Source organism: Cydia amplana, chromosome 5, assembly GCF_948474715.1.
Source record: "Cydia amplana chromosome 5, ilCydAmpl1.1, whole genome shotgun sequence".
NCBI classification, from domain to species: Eukaryota; Metazoa; Arthropoda; class Insecta; order Lepidoptera; family Tortricidae; genus Cydia; species Cydia amplana.
The window spans coordinates 3,393,432-3,416,413 of NC_086073.1; the positions used below are offsets into that span (position 1 = coordinate 3,393,432).

At 37.9% G+C, this 22,982-nt stretch overlaps 1 protein-coding gene across 1 annotated transcript in view; it reads right to left on the reverse strand.

Annotated features, from left to right (window-relative positions):
* LOC134648221 (patronin-like) overlaps positions 1-22,982 on the reverse strand; it is an 89,896-nt gene that overhangs the window by 38,958 nt on the left and 27,956 nt on the right. The window contains exons 3-5 of the mRNA XM_063502705.1: positions 4,816-5,031; positions 2,622-2,810; positions 1,220-1,464 (exon numbers count right to left, since the gene is read on the reverse strand). Coding sequence (XP_063358775.1) covers positions 1,220-1,464; positions 2,622-2,810; positions 4,816-5,031 — 650 coding nt within the window. The remainder of the gene's footprint in view (positions 1-1,219; positions 1,465-2,621; positions 2,811-4,815; positions 5,032-22,982) is intronic.

Sequence of the window (22,982 nt, forward strand, 5' to 3'; positions counted from 1 at the left end):
AACAAACAGTCGGATAGTCCTGCGACCTGTTTACCAATAATATACACGCCACCTTATTCCCATATCAATAAAAATGTGTATACATCTTTTGGAAAACTTCGTCGCACCGATATTTACAACCCTTGTATGTACAACTGTACATTATTTAGGCCTGGCGCTGAGCCAAAGCGCGCTAACTTTACACGATCCCTGGGGACCTCGTTAAGTTTACTGCTTGTGTGAGTCAGCCAGGTTACAGTTAGCCTAGGACATGTAAAACCGCTTGGAAACTTGGGTAATTTGGGCTTTATAAAGTAGGTCCTTAGAGACATGATTCACTCGTAAATAAGAAGAGACAATACTGAAGACTTGACAAAAGAATGTGTCATAATCAATTACAGTAGGTAATTTAATTTATTTTAAATTATTACTTAAATACGATATTAAATACCAATCAATTAATGAACTGAGAATTTATTAGTATTACTCGTAGTGAAGTCCTGTTCAATTATACAGGGTGATTCAGGAGACGTGAGCAGGATCAAGCCTACGCATAGAGTAAGTTATAAACAACCGTGTCGTACCAGTATTTGTGACATTAACTTAAATTTATTTTAACCTGTTTAAGCAAGTTGAATTGTATTGGAAAATTAAATCTGTAATCAATAACAGATATAATATAGTTTCTCACCTAAATGAGTTTCTTATATAAAATCTATAATTACTTAAACCAGTTACCAATCGCTCTTTATAGAGCAGTAAGACCGCCCAACTATAGTCCAGTACTACAAATAATACTTATGGTCCACAAGTTCTACACGTAATTAATTAATAATGATCTTTTTGGTTTATTCTCCTATTTATGATTTTTATAGCTCAGAACTGAAATAACAATCACACCTAAACTAAGATATTCCAGTTAATTTTGAACTATAGTTGGATGCTTTTGGACTCGTAGTTGGATGGTTTTACGGAACATTCGCCCTTATGGCATTGTTGACTGTATAGAAGTAGAGCGAGCTAGTGTAACTAAACATACCCTCGCATATACGTCACGTCCTCCGGCAGCATGTGGAACACGTTGTGCGGCAGACACGTCTGGCAGAAGTCGTGCACCAGCATGAGGTTGTGGAGGCAGTCCTGTATGGAGGCCATGCGACCGACGCGCACGGCAGAGCGGGGCAGCGCGTCGGGGCAGTAGAACAAGATGAGAGCCGCGAGCTAGTGTAACTAAACATACCCTCGCATATACGTCACGTCCTCCGGCAGCATGTGGAACACGTTGTGCGGCAGACACGTCTGGCAGAAGTCGTGCACCAGCATGAGGTTGTGGAGGCAGTCCTGTATGGAGGCCATGCGGCCGACGCGCACGGCGGAGCGGGGCAGCGCGTCGGGGCAGTAGAAGGAGATGAGAGCCGCGAGCGCCGTGCCGTCGCACAGCTCTTGCAGGTTCTTCACCATGGGGACTTGTGATGACTGGTCTTCCTGTAATCATAAGGAGGATATTCGATAACAAGTTCAATTAGGGGTACAACTGGACTTTGTCGCGAGTTGATAATCTATCGGTCTCTCAATCTACACTTCAGAACTGGAGGTGACGGTAGATAGTTTAAATACATACATACATCACTGACTCAGTGACCCAAAAAGGATCTTGGCCTCTGACACAAGAAAGCGCTACTCTGCCCTATCCTGCGCAGGATAGATAGTTTAAATCGTATGTTCAAATAGGTAATCAGTGCTGTTACCATGTGTGCAAATAACAAATGTAACTAAATCGCGTTCTATTCAATGCTTTCCTAGATTACTTAATTCAAACATTTCTTAAATAATTTTATTTTCTTCATATGGGCAAGATGAGACTGTCATCCACTGGCCCAAATTTTACCAGAAAGATAGAAGCTTTACTATACTCAGTATATTTCTGCTTAACAAAATAATCCTGTAACATAATAATCTAATTCTCGAATAAGTGAATTATCGCGATAACAAAGCATAACCGTACGTGACGCCAATTATAATTTCACCGCTTACTAAACTCAATTTGCCTAGCTTGCTCTATTACAAAACAAACTATACCAAATAACTGTGTAATTGACCAAGACGGCTGTAATTCCGGTAAGCTCGTTAATTGGGCTGACATTATTTTTTATCCATGGCACGACATGTCAAATTGAAATTACATAATATTATACATTATAATGGGAGAATTAGATCATAGGCGGGCGCGTGGGACGCTGATCGAGTTCAAGGATAGCGTGATTTAAGTGAAAGATTGAATCATTTACTCGAGTTGTTTGTGCTTCCGACGAAACCAGATCAAGCGTTTCTCAAATGTACAGCACAGAAATCAATGCTATTTCTCAGAAACCAGCGCGTCTAAGTACCTAACTTCAAGCTCAGTCTTCCTGGGGTACCTATATTGGAGTTATGTACTTGAGGGGTTTTCGTGCGGCCTTCAAAAAGGGGTCTTCGTGCGGCACATTGGGGTTGTCGAGGGCTGACACGTGCCGAATCTTTGCGCTACCGCCGATTCCCAATCCATCGGGACTAGTAATATGTTCAGAGCACCATCAAAGCTTGCACCTCCCTTGTAATTGGCTTCAAATCCTATAATTGTCTTCAATATCATATGTACGTACCTCAGCCTTGTTAAGCGCCGCGCAGGCCGCGTTTATCCAGCAAAGTAGCCCGTCTTCGTGCGGAACATTGGAGTTGTTTAAGGGTTGACTCGTGCCGAATCTTTGTGCTGCCGCAGACACCCTGTCCAGCGTGACTACCTCTCGCGCGTACAGCACCATTAATGCTTCTATCACCGACATGTGTGCAGTCTGAAAAGATGATTAACATTTATATTAAATTGTTCTGCAACGCACTTGTTGGATGACCATTAATTTCTCGACCACTCGAGGCTCAAGGAGTTGATATCATTGTGATTAGGATCACGATTAAATACTTCCGGCGCGGTCGAAAATTTTGATACATATTATCTAAGAAATTTGACAACGCAAAACAGCTGGTTGACCCTTTTAATAAAAACGAAATACGAACCTAACAAAGCTAAAATCCTTGAAAGGATGAATAAACGTTTTATTAAAAATGGTTGTCCAACAACGGCCCAGTTATTTCATATGTTTAGTACTCGTAACATTTATCAAATTATCACCGAACAGAAACTAGTAATGTTTTCGGGCGCAGGATTGGTATGAATTATTTATTAGAAAGAGTAGCTTTCGGCGGGCCATTCTTCATAAAGTTGATGCAGTGCGCTAAGCCAGCGATATGATGGAAAGGGCTCATAATAACCTGCACTCAGCAAAATGGAATTCTCATCATTTAAGGAATCTGTTGAAGCAATATTTTAGCTGGCCTATAGCAATATTTTGCTGTGTTCACCCGCCATCAATATCATATATCGGAGCGGCCGAGTTGCTCAAAAATATCTGAACATGCACTCTAACGCCTTGACAATAGAGGCGTGTTCAGATATATATAGTAGTAGTAAAACACTTTATTGTACAAAAAGAAACATAAAACATGAAAAAACACACATCATATAGATATTTGTGAGCACCTTGGCCGCTCCGATATATCTGATGGCGACTGTACCGCCACGTTATCACAGTGAAAGATCTTCCCTAGAGCCGTGTAGGAGTTATCAAACTGTCATCGTTTCTAATATGCTAAACGTTGCAGTGTACAAAGCGCAATGCAATGCAAAGGATGCAACCGTAGATATGTATCGTCGGTACCTGTTCCTGGTTTCATAAGCATTTCATATTAAATAGATACCTTTAAGATATCTGGTGTTGAGTAATAGAGCAACCAATTACGAGAACGGCCGGCTATCAGATATGTTATTTATTATTATTACTTTAGATTCAATGATCTTGTTTAAATCGAACCTGTATATTAAAAGCTTTATAATATTAGCGTAAATAGATATCGTTTTATAATATAGACTTAGTAGACTATACCCCTTTAAGGAAGGTTCCTTTGTTATTTTTACGACCTTACTTTTTATTAAAAAAAAGTACTTATCTAAAGTATCTTGCGGCGCGGTTAAAGAAATACTTACGTATAATATTTTCCGGAGCGTAAAGAAAGTTCCGCTTGTGTAAGTAAGGGCCCGAGTGACCTAAATATTTGTCACAAAGCACTCATATGACTCGGTTTGCACTGGCTCGCCTAATTTGGGCCAGGACAAATTATTCCCAGGTTACCCAGAGGATTTGTTTGACGAACGAAACTGATATTTGTAGAATAAAGATTACTTAATCCTAATTGCTTCATCTAGGTTTTTCATATTTCATTTAGGCACTTATATTTTATTTAAAATAAAAATATTAACCCACGTAATTCAGAATAACATCAGATTATTGAGCTCTTGTTGTTATTGACAAGAGTCTGTTCAAGTTTAGTGGAAATTCGCACAAGTTCGAGAACTTACTTGGCATATTGCTAAATACGTCAATACGAGAATTCTTGCCCTATGACGATCTTCCCAGCAATACATTTTATAAGGTGGTAGAGAACTACATTAAATAAATAAATAAATATTATAGGACAGTCTTACACAGATTGACTAAGTCCCACAGTAAGCTCAAGAAGGCTTGTGTTGTGGGTACTCAGGCAACGATACATATAATACCTATATAGATACTTAAATACATAGAAAACACCCAAGACTCAGGAACAAATATCTGTGCTCATTACACAAATAAATGTCCTTACCGGGATTCGAACCCAGGACCGCGGCTTCATAGGCAGAGTCACTATCCACTAGGCCATACCAGTCGTCAAACATTGACATTGGCTAAGGTCAAGGAGACTCACCATTTTGAGCGGGTTGTTCTGAAGCAGCACTGTCTCCGTGAGCGCGCAGTCAGGCGGATCTGGCACGTGTATGCCTTTCCTCGAGAAGGTCTGCAATATGTTCCAGTGGTTGAGGCTGTGGTAGTTGGGGTCTGAGTACATGTTCGCTAACGCCAGACAGTAGATCTCGGCGTTGGCGAGGCCCCCGACTATAGGTGGCTTGAGGTGTTCCTGGTCCTGAAAACGAAGAAAATTGCGGTTAATGTAGTCAGCAGAGATGATGGTAATTTTGAATATGTTGCAGGCGAGAAATTCAAAACGCATTCAGCTGAAAATATCTTGGAAATAGCACTTGGAAAGGCCAACGGTAGCTCCCGGCTAAGATAGTTTCTTTTTATATTGTTAGGACTAGCGTCCAGCGTTCATTCATAGTAGTCCAATGTAGGAATGACCTAGTTAGGTTCGGGTGCAGTGCAGCATTTTTATTTCAAAGGTTTTATTTCAGAGCAAGAATACTGGATGCCTAACAAAGTGTTAAAATCTTTTATATAAAATTTTATATAGAAACTAATGTATAGAAATGCTGACACGTCATGACATAACTTTTCGTCGTGTCTGTCGTCCCGATATATTGTCACATTTCGATTGGCGTTTGTCGATAAACGATTGTCACCTTGGCTACGGTCCCAGTTCTATAGGCGCTAGGAGCAGGGCGGGCATAAGATTTGAAAGCATATACACATAGACACATTTTTTCTAATGAAGTACGAAAAAAGTCTACCAGAGCCGTGGCATCCATAGAACTCAATTCCCATCACCTTGTCCATTTGAGATAAGCACTTTTATCCTCCTTAAGCGCAAATTACTTTAAAACAATTATATTAGATGACGCCTATGCCTATCGAAAGACACGTGTATCTTGTCGATGTAAGCTCATAAAGAAATAAATGAATTTGCTCCAAACTTTGCTCTCACGTTTAAATCCATTTAGAGATGTCGACAGACAAAGTTTGCTGTTTCAATAAGATTCCAGCCTCGTCGGTAGGTAAACAGCATCGAGACTTTACCAGTCTGAAACTTTAATTTCCTGAGAACTCAAAGTGTTGGATAGCAGAGTTGAAACGACTAACATAAAAACAACAACGAAACCAACTGCAACAAAACACTAACAATAGTTCATCCATACGCTGCTCTGCAAAATGAAATTGAATGGGTTATTTTGTAAATGGTAGCATCAACAACAACGTTAATTGACCAGCGGCGAACCGTTTTTGCATTAGTTCGAGACCAATAAAAATATAGCTGGTCAACCAAATCTTGTCAGTAAAAAAAGGCTCAAAACTCAAATTTTCTATGGGACGCGATTCCTTCGCACCTACATTTTTCAAATTTGCCGCCTTTTTCTACTGTCAAGATCTGGTTGACCAAGTATACATATCTTTTTCTTTTACTTATGTCAAAGTTTTCCTTTTAAATTTTTTTTCTGGCAATGAGCCAATTGGTTATTATACTAATATCTCCAGACAAGGCTACTAAACTAACACCCACCCAGCAACGAAACTTCAACCAATTCTCAGAAATCGGTTAAACCTTCACATTTCCACCGCTACAAATTCAAACTACAAAAGGGACGTAGAGGTCAATCGCTGGGCTATTATTACTGGTTTCCAAGCTCATGGTCTCATGTGGACCAGCATAAGTGTGATCTAGGATTGTGTAAGTCTTTACTGATCTGGAGGCTACAGATACTTTGGTTCACCTGCGCCCAGTAGCAATGGGAATATTGAGAATACTCCAGACCCAGCTTCACGGCTCCTTACTCATGAAGATTCGATCTCAATTCAATTTTCAATTTCTCTGTGGAAAAACTGAAAGTGGGCATGTACGTCTCAGACATTCGACCTTTTTGCCTTACAATTGTAACAACATTTCATTAGATGCCCTGAATTTTATACGTGTACAAAACTGGCTGAACTGAAATTATTCTTACTAGTTCCAAGAGAGCGTATAAACGATGGCCACTTTAAAGATGTTAATGCCATTTAGGTAGAAATGTAGGCAATGCGGAGACCGAAGATAAAATGTAGATCAATGTTCGGTCACGTTCCGCTTTTTAACTGAGGACAGCTTACAAAGTACTGAGTGTCTTCAGATATGCTTTCTTATACTTGTCAACGAAGGCAGAGAAATAATCCTGTCGACACGCCGGATAAAATACAACTTGTGCTGAATACTGAATGCAACGGTCGAGAAGATAGAAACGGCGATCTTAATCCGAATATATTTGGGCCTTGTCACTGACTTTGTTGTGTGACAGAATAATACATTGGCTAGATCAAATGAGCGATAGCAAAATACCCCACTGGTTAAACACATCCAAGGGTTGAAGTCAAAAGTTCTTAACCTACGTTTTCGGCGTTCTTATTATCATACTATTACTCATGTGATATGTAGTTACATTATGAAATCAAATAAGAATAGCCCAAGGGTGATTTAGTATAGGTACATGATTTAATATAAACAACATGATCGAATTCATAAACTTCACAGTGTACAAGTCAAATCATGTCAGGATCTAAGTGTGGTCGAATGGCTTTAACATAATTTGCTATTGGACAGGGAGCGTCCGTGAAGTAGAAGATAAGATTATCCGGGTGTTATAGTTATCTTAATCGTGTTTGAGTTTTAGTATACAAATACATGTTTAATACCGGTGCACTTAATCATAAGCCCTCAAATATTCGCCATATTGCCCTCAATATTAATGGCTCAAGTTATGCAAGAGCTTCAAGGGTAGCATAATGACGTCACTAATGCGGGGTGACAACATAACATTGCCGACGGGCGCGGTCGGCTAGACGCCATTATGACGTCACTGTTAAAAGCACTATTATAATGGCTAAATGGCCTAAATGTTATCTGAATACCACACCTTTTGTTCTTCAAAAAGCCTGTTTTAACCCAAGTTATTTCTTTAAGGTACATAAAGAGAGAAAAACTTATTTATACAACATTTCTTTTGATCAAATGCTTTCTTGTAGACGTTCTCGTGAATCTTTTAAACAAACAGCATCTTAGACTCTCTCTAAACGCATATGTACCGTTCCCATTGATTCTTAATAACTGATCGTTAAACAACTTATTACTATCATTATTCGTTAGCCCTTACTTTCCACTGACGCGGTTACCGGACTCATCATGGTAAACTCGGCCCATAATATGACCCACATTTCCGTTTCCTCACGAACTAACCTTACGATACACTGTAAATACATTTAAGAATTCATTTCAAATTAAATAATTTCTTGTGGAAATGCTTTCTTTTATATCTCTCGTCACCAGTCAGTAATGATTGACTTTCTTCCTAATATTCATATCGCCCCTTGTAGTCTCTACTTTTTAGGGTTCCGTAGCCAAATGGCAAAAAACGGAACCCTTATAGATTCGTCATGTCTGTCTGTCTGTCCGTCTGTCTGTCCGTCTGTCTGTCCGTCCGTATGTCACAGCCACTTTTCTCCGAAACTATAAGAACTATACTGTTGAAACTTGGTAAGTAGATGTATTCTGTGAACCGCATTAAGATTTTCACACAAAAATAGAAAAAAAACAATAAATTTTTGGGGTTCAATACTTCGAACTGAAACTCAAATTTTTTTTTTTCATCAAACCCATACGTGTGGGGTATCTATGGATAGGTCTTCAAAAATGATATTGAGGTTTCTAATATCATTTTTTTCTAAACTGAATAGTTTGCGCGAGAGAGACTTCCAAAGTGGTAAAATGTGTGTGTCCCCCCCCCCCTAACTTCTAAAATAAGAGAATGATAAAACTAAAAAAAATATATGATGTACATTACCATGTAAACTTCCACCGAAAATTGGTTTGAACGAGATCTAGCAAGTAGTTTTTTTTTAATACGTCATAAATCGCCTAAATACGGAACCCTTCATGGGCGAGTCCGACTCGCACTTGGCCACTTTTTTTGTTAGTCTGCTTCACTCACAGCCCTTAATTCTACCCTCATACCTATACGCCGTTTTAAGAGTAATTAGTCTAACGAGGATTAAAGTAACATTACGCAATATATAATTGCGTGCGGCACGATCTTGGCTCTGTTTTTGCACATTAACCCGAATGCCGATTCATACGACACTCAGTGACAGTTTCCCTCCCACGGAAAACTGACGGCTCAATATCATTCCAATTGACAATAATAACAACTTTTATTGTTTGATTGACATGAAGGTAGAACTAATGAGACTGACTGATTACGAGTACGTCTTGAGAAAAATCGACGCCCAATTTTCTAAGGATTGGCTTGGAGTTTACGCAAAGTTTTCCCCATATACATAAAATGAAAAATTGCCCCAAAAATAGCTAAATAGCTTGATAGACTTTACTAATATTTTGAGACATTGATTCATATAGGTACTACGTTGAACTATAAAATCCCTCCCACGGAAATCTGTAAGCTCAATTTATCATTCAAACTGACAATGCAGTTATGGACAATACTAACGACTGGTCGTTTATTGATACAACGATAAAATTGCTTAATTGTTGTGGAATAAGGAGGTTTTGATAGATGGGCACGATAGAGCTACGTCAATTATGTTTGATAAACGATATTAGCTGGACAATAATTTTTGAAAAGTTGACAAGGTACGTAATAGTTGTAAGTAAACTAATTGTGTAAGAAAACTTTTAATTGGGTCTCAAAACAAATACATTAGCTAAAGCTAAAGCGCAAAAAGCCCTCTCTTCATTGCTGCGATGTGTCAATGTCAAGTTAAATTGCCAATTTAACTTGACAGTCCCTCCACCGCGCTTAGAACTTGTTCTACGAAAACAACAAAATTTTATGTTTCTACATGGTTTGGTAATTTTTGACATCATAAAGCTTTTATAATAACGCTTGCAATTAAGTATACAATTTTACAATTAGATTGTTATTTGCAGAGTGCGACAGAGGAAACTAGTGCGACGGAGAAATAGAACTTCCTCAACACGTTAAAAACCTTGAAATTGGTTGAAAAGGACCCTATATTTATTTAGTTTCTAAAACGAGATCAATGCAAATAAAAACATCATGATGTAACCAATGACAACCTTCCATAACTGGACATAATCCTGGACACACATGTATGTATGTAATTATGTATACAAATATGAGTAATGATTCAGTGGGCAGTGTCAACATAGCCCCATTTTAAATTTAGACTTCAGTCATTTTACGTCACCATGTCGCCCTCTTCATTTATATTGGCTATTGCACAGAAAATTAATAGTACAGAAGTCTGACAGTTTTGTTAAATTAGCACCATTTACGTTATTAAACCGTCAACGACTCGATTATGCATTCTAAATGTGCTTGTGCCCCAGAGACTAGAACTAAATTTGTAATTTTCACGTACTTGGTGTTCTGTACATATTTTGTGTGTGTCGACTGTGACAGATCGTATAGCCGTAGCAGCCGCTCCTTCAAACGCAACGTAAACAACAAACCGGTTGGTTGCGATATTGATTCACGGGACATATTTAGCGTGTTATTAGAAGCGTGAACGAAACCAAATGTGTTTAAAATAATCATTATACTGCTTCGTTTTGCAACCAAAACGTCTTCTTCATTGTTTCGACTTTATTATGATTACGATTAATCTACAGATGTGCACGCACGTTGCAGACAGTTTGCAAAAAGTTGACTTTCTAGGAAGTTTCGATTCCCATACAAAAATATGAGAAATTCGGGAATGTTTCCATATGGAAATTTCGCCATTTCGGAAACTTTCCGACGGCACATCAGTTTATGACCCCATGAGTCCAACCAATCACCAAGTGGGCTTCGCTTTGCATGTTACAAGCTTTCTGGATAATGGCGCCATCAGTCAGATAGAGATTTGCCACTGGTGTGTAACGAAATTAAAGCTTCCTATTCTTACTCTTACCAAGCTTTAATTAAGTTAGGTAATTTTCTAACAATAGCTCACATGTTAAACATGTTAACGCCATTACGTTGCCTATTTTACAGCCGATCGCAATCGCTTTCCGAAGCAACAGGCTGTAAAGGACTCCATGTTTATTAAATTCGATCGATCTACATGCGCTATCTATTCACAAAACTCTTACTCGTAGTTAACTTGTATAATTGGAACTTTAGACGCGTAATAAGTACTCGCAATCACAGGTCAGGTTATTCTGGTCGTGGCTAAATAGAAACCGAGTCCCATAGTCGTCATAGTGCGACCTAACCTTGGCCTCGTCGTGATCGGCCGTACTCCAATACGACTCGGTCGGATTCCCGGGACACAATACATTGGAATATTGAATATGGTATATCTTGGTAAACTAAGCGTGTTTTGAATTGGGGTTCTTCTTAGTTATCTCATGTTTGAAGAAAGTGAAGGTGACTTTTATGGTTGGCTTACTCGGACAACGCGTTCCTGGGTGCAATCCGATCGTGTTGTATGGATTTTGTATCTTAGATATCTTAATTACTATCTACTCTGAACTTAATGTTCTGTCTACAAATTATGTAGATAGACTGTCTAGCATTAATTTTATCTAGCACGCCTTGACCCTGTAAAAGAGACGTCACAGATGTCAGACACAATAGAAACTCGCACAATACTAATGCCACACTCAAATCGAAATAAATTACGTGTTACTGACTTACTGTTAATTATTACTGTTCAAAAGTGGAACAACATTGTAACGGAAAAGCAACTCTAATAAAGCAAACGTAAAACATTACCATTACAACATATGATTATTTTATAAACACAAATCCGTTCGCTTTACTGTTGACATTTATGTCAAATTGTGAATCCAAAACAATTAAAGGGATTTGAACTTCTGCGAGTCACAATCGCTAACATTCAGGAAACAACCATCACTTTTTCAATTCTATATTCATTGCACACATTAACATTATAATTCAATCCACTGGATTGAGTAAAAACATAAAACTTTCTACTTACTTACTGTTAACTTCCTAATCCGGCCACAGAAATTCATACTGTATTAACAGCAAAACGTTTTACTTGATACCATCGGTGGCCCTGTCTTCGCAATACGTTTTACGAATAGTCAGTCAGTTGACATCCTAGTGTCAACTGACTGTATAGGATATAGTACCTAATGTGATATACACACATCCATGTGCCTGCCCGAGTGCCTGTGAAGGACGGAAAAGTTTATTACCACAATAAAGTTTGTCTCTACTAAATCCGTATGAAACTCGAAAGCTTCCACGCGACATTATTATATTTGCGCCAGAGAAAAGAGCACAGAAATGTGAATACAATTATATTCTAAACAGGAGACCAATTTGAAACAGATGCCATTAATGGAAACTAAATTAAAAGCCAGCGTTGAGAAAGTTTATCGTTATTAAGACATACGCGCCAGAGAAAGCAGCACGAAGTGTCAGCGTTGATTTGTGTTTCCTTCATATATTCGAGGCAGATATATCTCTACAATAAATGGCCAATACAACCAACTTTACGTCGGTCAGAGACGTCAGAGTGCAGAAATACCTGACCCTCCAGCACACAAATTTCTATGCATTGGGGAAGGGACTTAGAACTTTCAGAATCTGCAATTGACATCTAAGACTTGTTCCTTTCAAGACACCATATCGGACAAGCAAGAGGTAGCTAGCTCGTACAAACGTGTTTCTTCAAAAATGAGGGCATCCAACCTGCATCAAACGATATCCGATCGCATCAAGTTGTAATTGTCATAGTTACGTGTGTCTACGTACCGGTTTGTCGAAAAGTGCTTGCGGCGCGCGCGACCTTCAGAGGGCCTACTGCGAACCACGTTCGACGTGTTGCCTCCCTGTCACACTTACGTACAAATTTACAAGTGCGACAGAGAGACAATATGTCGAACGTGGTTCGCGGTAGGCCCTCAGGTCGTGGCGATAACGGTGCGATCTCAAAACGAGATCGAGACGATACGAGGCGTGTTTCCGCGGATTATGGACGTCGAGCGTCACGATTTTCATCGTGCAGACTGTATCGTGAACTATCGTGTAACAATACGAGTACAGCAGTTCCTGAGAGCATTTGTAAACATGAAATGATCTAAACTCTGTTTCATTACTCTCATTAGATCAGTGATAATTTAAGAAAAAGGGGAAAATTTCTTTCTGGGTTTAGATATACATTTACAAATATCTAAATGTATATAGTTCTATGCCTAAAGTCCAATTGATCTTCAATGCCTTTGGTCTACTTGAACCGTTCTACATGTATAGGCTACGATATGATTAAATACACAATATACTTTATAATTTTTTTACGAATCCAAGGTGAAATTATATAATAGACGAGTAGAAAACGTCGCGCGAATAGACAATGTCTTATGTGAGATTTACAACGTCGTGAGAAATAAGCAGGATTTACTTTACATTCTACCTGAAATGCTGATTCAGCTTGCTCTAGCCCGCCTGGTTGTAAATCATTTTCGCACGCTCTGAATCCCGTGTCATTCAGCCAATTCAAAACAGCTGTTTTCAAACCAGAATGTGCGCTGTTATGCCCCCTCAGCTTTTAACATCCTGTGATTACAAGATCACGATCCGGAATCCTGAGATTAAATAATTTTGTCATAGAATCGCACTTGTTTACAATAATTTGCAATAGCCAACGAATTTTACTATTAGCATGTATTCAGACTGAACGAAGCCATTATGATCATAAATAATAACTTGCTTCTTATGACTCACCCTAGTCAGCTAATAGAACACAAAGTGCTCAATTTACAGCATTATAGCATAGGCAATATCAATATTGCCATTTAACTACCACATTATTAATGGTGTCATAAAAAAGTTCTTATACGGCCAACATTCAAATTGGATGTCATCGCAAACACTGCGCGAGCCAGCAAAAACTAGTTTCACACATCTGTTAGCCGCCTAGGTTTCAACGACAAACTGTGCCTAGTTTAAGAGCGAAAAGGTCCCAAGTGTCCCAACAAAAGTTCCCAGGGTCGGCATGAAAGTGCATAAACTTGCGGTTTCACATGTTTCAAGATTGCCTTTATGAACGCAAAAGCAATATCGTCAATAGTGCATATAGATAACACTTTTATTACTATTCAGAAAGCTTGGGATATCGAAGGAATTAATATGCGTTATTAAAAACTAAGAATGCTGTCCGATTGAAGTATTAAAAATAGAAATGTAAACAGGACTGAAATCGTTAAACGAGTAGGTACTCAAGTTAAAAGCTATCGTCCATTTGAACTAATTGTACCTACGGGTACGGATGCATTTAGAGCCTTAGAGCGACACAGATCAGCTAGTTTTAAATTTAGGTCAAATATTATTAGTATTATTACTGATGGTATTAACACTGAATTAAACTTCCATATTTTTAGAGCTTCGTACAAAAGTAATCGGATGAATCATAAGGACCGGAACAAATTACAATCGCCGCTGCAAAAGTTGACTCATTGTAAGATGTGATAGAATAGTAGCCATTTAGTTGACTCACAAATTGATACTATTATGTTTTGACTGGACAGGTAACAAAACAATTATGATACTAGAAAAATATGACATCCTAAAAATAATTCAGGAAACATATTTTTGAATGCGACAAAAACAGCTGAGTCACCGGTCAACGGTGAAAAGAATAAAAGATCACCAGTTTCCCGATGGCGGAAATGGCGCTGACTATTTTTACGGAACACGGATAACATTGCTCTTTATTTTAACCGGAACGTCACAAAAGCACCCTTATAACGATAAGCATACGACTTCAATATTCGAAAATGTTATGTTTTAAAAAGCAAATTTAAATTGGTTTTGACATCTCTACAAACTTGCATTCGTTAGAGGTTATTTCCATCGTGAAAAACGGTTCGGGACGTTGTCGTTAAAGCAGAACTGCAGGTTAGAATTTCAAAGGGACACGTTCAGTTCATATTTATATTTGAGTAATATCGGCGGGGGAAACAAGTGTGGGTGGCGTATTACAATAAATCGATGTTGGTTCGTGAGTCGAGACGTGTATGTTGCCCTGTTGGGCTTTATAAGGCAGTGATTAGCAATTTACTTGATTGTAATCGTTCGAGTGCAGTAAATCGTTCAATTGCCTTTAGATTTAGGAGCATTTACGATGTCTCTTCAGTAACACTACTATGTTGCAGTGTATTAACCCCGCTAGGTCGAAGTGTCTCACGACCTTTTGCGAGGGTTCAAGTTTCATGCGCAGACCTATGTAGAAAAATCCGATAAATGTTGATATGTAGCCGTACGTAAACGCCCTACATTTTAGTAATTTTACATCGTATTTCATGCTCAAACAGACTTCGCCTATCCGAGCGAGGTGGGAATTCGCATTGGGGTAGATAAGATCTCCCAAAGCTTCTTATACCTTTCTATAGTTAACCATATTATAAGTAAAAGCTTCATGAAATAGCAACCCTGCAAACGGAATACTTGAATCCGAAATAACTTGTCTGGGAACTGAGAAATTAGCTCTAAACATTAGCGTCTGTTACATTGAATTGTCTGTCTGAGAATCCTTTAGTTCTTCCAGGGAATTCACATCCCTCGCAGATATTTCCGAAGTTCTGGCCCTTGAACCCGTTTGCAATAACAATTGTTAATGGACATCCGGCGAGATAATGAAACTTCTTGGTATTCTAAACTCATCCTAATCCGAAAACCCAACAAGGGAAAAGTTTTCCGTCAGGAGTTTCGCAGGGATGCCACTAACACGGACGGACGTTAAGCCTCGTAACTTATTAACATTTCATTCGGTTACGGATAGTTTAATATATAGGGAAACGAACACACCATACTCATACAGATAATTTGAGAGCTCACGTCGCGTATAATTTGGTTAACACACACGAAGGTCCACTAATCATCGGAATGGCCCATTTAGCAAGGCACTCCCAGCCAGTGAGCATGCACCTCCATACTGAAGCTCGCGTGTCGCTCGCTACCAACTCCATGATGCTACGATCAATATCATGCTTTACCTTACTTTCTTGGCAAAAATAGACGTACTCAAGGTCGGCATTTGGAACGAAATCGCTAAAGCTCAAGTTGTGTAAGCGTAGTTCAACATCGCAAGATGAAGCCCTTTTCTGGTCTGAGAAGCCACCTTTTGTATATCAATCACCTGCCTGTTGTCCTGGGGACGATAATAATAAGGGGTCTATAAATGGACCGTTTATGAGATCGCCACTTGGAAACATGTTAAACGGATGCATAAGTACGTATGTAATTTACAAACGCAAAATATACTGACTTGATTTTCAAACGAGCAAACAAAAAACGTTCATGGAAGAATCGTGCAAGAGTTACCGCTTTGTGGAACATTAAACATTAGCCAAAGTCCCAGAATGTAGGTCATAAGTGTCATAATCACTAACCAGTGTTTTCAAAACTAGCATCACAAGTATTTCAAGAATCCCGTCTGTTTGCGACTAGTAAACATTTCCAACATTAATCGTTTTATCTACAGAAATCACTTTATAACACAGACGAACAAACGAAATGGTTGAGATAAGGGAACTTGTTACTTAACCTGATGGTCTTGTAACGTAAATAAATAACGAACAGCGGCGGGAGCAGTGAGAAATAGATTAGTTCGCTTTTGGGGGCCGAAAACACGTACCTTATGTTTCGAAACAAACTCAGCCACGCAAGTATGAAGCCATTTTATGTTCTTCCCAAGAACTTAAGACTAAAAGAAATTCTTTACTGCGCAATAATGAAAGGTCAGGCAGCAATTAATGTTTTAACAAGCGAAAACAATGAAACACAATTTGATTTCAATAACATTAAGAGCTTCATCTTCGTCAGTTAAAAGTATACCTCTTTGATTACAAGCATAACAGAAATAAATCTAAAGTTTATTTTGAAAGGTAAATATTTACAACGGGAGCAATAAACTGTCAAATAACTCGTTTTAAAAAACAAAGTGGCCGTTTCAAATCGGACTGCGGTTTTCCTTACGCAAACAAATAAGGCTAAACAATAGCAGTGAAAAGCAAACGTGAGAAGCGAACAGGCATTGACGACTTTTGTTAGTGCGGGTCAAAGACCTGTTATCTAAGCTGGAGTATCTGTACCGTGATTCAGTGAAACTTTAACTGTCTTCGCACGACCGCGGGTGCTTGGCACGCGGGCTGCGATGATGCAATTAGGAATAAGAGGACTATTGCAGCATTAATTTAAAATGAACGCATGTGTATTAAATCATAAAGTAAGTATAGTATAGAGTAATCGGCCCATACAAGCCTCGCTTAGTTCCACAAAAATTCAAGAGATGTCACTCAGAGCACCATTGGGCCTAAATATATATTTGTGTTATTTCAAATCTTGCCAATTTTTAAATTAACATGTATAGTTCTAATTTATTTAGCATATTACAACAAAAACCTTTTAAAACATCCATTTACACATAGTAAATCGACGCAGAAAAAAATAAATAAATAATGGCATGAACTATTCTAAGCGCCATCTATCGCATTACTAGACAGTTAGTTTCTTGCCGTTGTAACACACTAAATAGCTCGATTGTTTGAGAAAGACTATCAATAGATGTCACTGTAGTAAATCCTCATACTTTATGATCATATCACAGACAACATATCAACATTATTAAGTAATAAATAATATAATTTTTCTCAAAAATGGACGGCAAAGTCGACGTTGCCGGTTAAAAAATAGGTCGCGAAGTGTGTAGTTTATGGTCATTCTAAAAATTAAAAAGTTAAAAACATTGCAGTCTCGATTTCGGGACTGCAATGTTGCATACAAATTCCATTATTAAACGAGTTCCAAACTTTTTAAAACTTTAAATGGCCATATCAAATGAAGGCATAGGTCCATTAAACAGCCAAACAGATGATCAGCACTTATTATTAATATAATGTTGGTACCGCGACTATTTAGGTGTCTCAAATACGTTGGCGTATTTTCAGCAGAAAAATACACTTCTATTTTTTTTAAAGGCGGCAAGCAAATCTTTTTAATGGTTTTACTTTTCTCTGTGAAAATTAGAACGTTGCTTCTGTAAAATATCTCTTGCACCATTTTTGAGAAAAGCACTATATATGACTCGGCTGGAAGGCTACTTGCTGGCTTCGGATTCAATTAAACGGACTCCCAAGGTCGTCCGTTTAAAACGAATCCTCAGCTTGCAAGTAGCTACTTCCGAACCTCGACAATAATGTACTATTGTTCTTAGAAACGTGATAATAATTAAAATATATTAAACCTACATGGTATCATCAGCCACACTGTTAAGTGTTAACTGTACCGATGTACAGTTATAGGAGTGTTGCTGTTTGTATATTAATTTACTTAACCTTACGCATTACAAAATTGTCCTCATATAGCTATACATATATTTTAGGACAGTCTTACACTAATCGACCTACTTGGTAACAAAACATTGTAAATTCTTGAGCAGTTAGAATAGCAGGGCAGGTGACAAAAACTTGCTCAAAAGCATAGAAGGTAGCATCCTATAGAAGTGGTGTACGCGTGCCTCCGTGAGGGACAAAACATGTAAATTCGACCAATCATAGCGTCGCATTGCGCCGCTATGATTGGTCGAATTTATTTGTTATGGTGGGCAACAAATGAATTCGACCAATCACGGTGGTCAATTTACGGTGGGGAATAAAACAAGATGTGAGACTGTGACAAGGACAAACAATAATAGCGCTTTCGCTGCTACTCCTACTGAAAGATACATAAGACTATCCCGTTCTGTCAGTTATCCCCTGCTTCTATTCATGCTCAAAAGAGAAGAGACATCCGACATTTAAAAAAATATCCCTATATGTATGAGAGCAATAATACAATGTGTAAATGTAAATACATACATATCTTATATTTTATGATCATATCAAAGCTGGAAGTCCTAGGTTCGGATCCCCCTAAAAGTGTATTAATATGGTGTCCCATGGTGGTGGCCCATTTGTCCCCGCCGCCATACAAGAGGTGTGGACAGATGGGAATAGATATAGACCATTAATATATACACACACAATTAAAAAACAAATAAATTTCCTATGAGGATTTGAACCCAGGACCTCCTACTTCATAGCACATAGCAGAGCAGGGTCACTGTCACTACTGACTAGCTAGGAGGCCGTAGAAATAATATACAATTTATATATATTTAAATTAAGTACAGTCAGCGTCGTATAGTAGGTCGCATCCAAAGTATTCAAATAGTTCAGTACGCCATACAAATAATATGGTGTACCGAACTATTTGAATACTTTGGATGCTACCTACTATATGACGCTGACTGTACTTATATAACAATTAACAAATCAGACTGGTAGCCACAGTTTAATGGCTAATCTAGGATTAAAACTTTTTAGTGGCTTGCCATTATGTTCAAAACATTTAGCTTCATACCACATCAAATATTTAAGTTTACCGCCATTGCCCGCCAGCATTGAACAAATTGGTTGTTAGTGGGTAGACAAAATAAAGTCACTATCATGTTAAACATTGAATTTATTAATTGTATTTTATTATTTTTAAAAGAATCTTCATAGCATGTGTCTGTCCGTTGAAACAGGAATCAATCTCAACCATCTTCCACTCAAAATATTTTACTTGTGGTACAGTCGCCATCAGATATATCGGAGCGGCCAAGGCGCTCACAAATATCTGAACACGCCTCTATTGTCAGGGCGTTAGAGTGCGTGTTCAGATATTGTGAACACCTTGGCCGTTCCGATATATCTGATGGCGACTGTACAGAGATGCATTGACTATTTCATCTTCACTCTCTTGTTGCATACATTGTAACTTCTAGTGGCTAGAGGCTGGGTCCTGAAATCAGAAACATATTTTTTATATATAAAATGTAATAATATCACAATAAAGTTTAATACACATTGCCTTCACATTGGAGTCTGTTTGCAAACACTAACCATTGTATAGATTTAGACCAAGAAAAGTATGCAGCGATATTGATCGCCTGCGCAGTACATGTGTTATTTTAAATGTCAAACATCTTTGAAATTATGACGTACCTTTCTTCTTTCTTGCTCTAACTCTAAATACTTTGGAATCTTTTGCTTGCTCGGGTATCAATATTAGCATGGGGGGTTAAAATAAAACTTGACAATAGTTATTAGTGGGCAAGGGGGCAAAGCAGTTGTTTAACCGCTCATGCTAATGTTGATTCCAAGCAGAAGATTTGAACTATGAGCGTAGCGAGTGGTTCGAGAAGTGGAATCTTGAGCGTTGTGAGAATTCAAGGCACGAGGGTTAAACAAACATTGCCACCTAATGAAACACAGAATTTATCACCATGCCAACGCAGGGAAAATACCAACTATAAAATACCAAAAAAATCAAATCCACATGAACATTATAAAGAATTTATAATTCAAAATCATCATTTAAAAGTAAATTCTACCAGCTAACATAAGGAAACTCAAAATTTAGATCTGATTACTTTGCCCCACATGTGGGAAAAATGCAATTTTCTCATTAGTATTTGAACAATCAAGGGGGCCTTTACCAGTTGGTGTGGTGATAAATTATTTAATTAACCTTTGTATTCAAAACAAACTTACCTGAAGTGTTAATTTTTTATCAATTTTATCATTTATTGGCAAACAGTAGACACTGTCAGATTAATATGTAGGTTTTACCATTAGTAGTGTTCCGTTACTACATCGGCAATTCACGTCATCATCACAGGTCTTTTCGTCTATTGCAGACGATTTATGCATTGCTGTTTAGACAACGGGTTTGGTGATTGTGGAGGCCGATGCGTGAGCGGCACGACCTCCCACATTTTGGGCACATGTCACGCTTAGCACAGTCTTTAAAGCGCCACATCGGTCTTCCAACTTTCCTTTTAGCATACCTACGCAACTGCACCAAGCAAGACACGTCTAGGTATTCTATTCACGTACTTGTACTATAGTTCAAATGAAGCTATAATATGAAATTAATAAGTTTGTATAAACAGAAACAACGCAAAGGCAACAAACGCGGTGCCGCTTTGTGGCGACTTGACTATTTGACAGTTTATTTTTAGTGTTGCCGTTGAAAGTTCTTTCTTGTCCCTAAATAGAGCTTTTATGATTTATTATTATACAATATTATTAGTTCAAATAAAATATGATATTCCAAAAGACTACAAATAATATTATATAGTACTTAAATTCCAAAATAATGATAATTATGCCTCAGTGTCCATTTCTGAGGGCCTACCGCGAACCACGTTCGACGTGTTGCCTCTCTGTCGCACTTGTAAATTCGTACGTAAGTGTGACGGGGAGGCAACACGTCGAACGTGGTTCGCGGTAGGCCCTCAGCTTTTTTAAGGAACAGGCGTATAACATTACCCTGAAGTAGGGGACTAATTTTAAAATAGCAATAATCATTACTTGATGCCGTTTTTGACGTTTCTGTGCACGCTGTTGTCTGTCTATACTTATAGGTCACATAATTAGTGATACAAACACCTGCCTGGTCAATATACGCAAAATTAGATATATTTATTCTAATTATAACAGAAAAAGTTTATTAAAACAAACATTAAATGCTTTTGTATAATAATTTCAGGTTTGATAGGTACGGGTTTTGCCATGGGAGAAGTTGAAAAGGAACGTTATGAAAACATATCTTTGTATGTATAGGTACTAAGATGGTACAAATCATGTACAAATCTGTTGCTTAAAAATAAAAGCACGACGCGACGTTGCCAAACTGCTATGAGTTACTGCGAAGCGAGTCCAGTTTAACTCGACAACGTCGCATCGTATTGTTACAATAGGGTATTTTCGTACTAGTCAAATCAGTTACTTTTTTATAGTTATTGCAATGCAACTTGTATCGTAAATTTTTAGAAGGCACGATAAGAGTGAATTGAGCATGAATTGAGGTATTTTATCTCATTAGGATCGAAAGAGCTCGTGAATTTGAGTACAAATAACACAAAAGTGGCAAAAAAGATCACAATATAAAAAATGGCAAAAAATAGTAGTTTTCGATATAAGTGCGAGAAGTATGTCATTTTGCACGAGTACCGAGCTTTCGATTTTTCCGGTAATATACTGAGGGGCTACCGCCAAAACCGAAATTCGCAAATTGCGGGGATCTTTCTCTTTTACTCCAATGCAGGCGTAATTAGAGTGACAGAGAAAAATGCCCGCAATTTGCGAAATTCAATTTTCGCGGTTATAGCCCTGTCACTTACAACGGATGCCTTTACTTTGATATCTGGTGGCGTTAAATTAACTCCAAAATCGTCTGAATCACTCATTTTTATTTAATAACTTATGCTTTCTTGGCAATTACTTACAAACATAAATCACTTTAAATGTTGAATAAAAAAGGCGGGAAGGGAATAAAAAAAGTTTTACTTTTAATTGCCATTTTTTTCAATGTGGATTCTGTTGTCACTGTTGTCAGCATTATGCCAATTGAAGAGAAATTGTATTATTAAAATTAATAAAATTAATTTTCAGAACATATAATTATACATGGTCAACCAGATCTTGACAGTAGAAAAAGGCGGCAAATTTGAAAAATGTAGGCGCGAAAGGATATCGTCCCATAGAAAATTTGAATTTCGCGCCTTTATTTTACTGACAAGATTTGGTTGACCAGCTATATGTAAAAAAACATGAATCTTTTGTTATTTCATTATATTGATATATATCTAATTAATTACATTTATATTAAGTGTATAAAGTGTATTGTACGAACGTCAGCTTCATTCTGTCGCGCGTTGTTCAAGTAATACTATTGGGTCTCGAATAATACTCCTTTATGCCCAATCGCGCGTTGTTCAGGTGGGTCATTTATAAGCGGGTCTCGCATAATACTCATTTATTTAAAATGTATCAATCAGATTACTTTTTAGCACTAGTGTAAAAAAATCAAACTTTACGCACGATTTGCAGCTACAAAAACTAAACTTTTTGAGCAATTGGATTAAAAAAATATAAAGAAACGCTCAAGTACCAGTGGCATGGTGGCATATAGACGGACTTACGCCAGTAGTAATGTCTAATCCTTTTGCCATGCACCAATGGTAGCATGCGCAAAATTATTATGACAGGTATTTATTTTCAGCCGGTTTAAATAGTTTCGGCAAGACTTATGTAGCATTCTTATAATATATAAATATTATCATCACCACAGTATCGTTTTCCGAAATTACTTT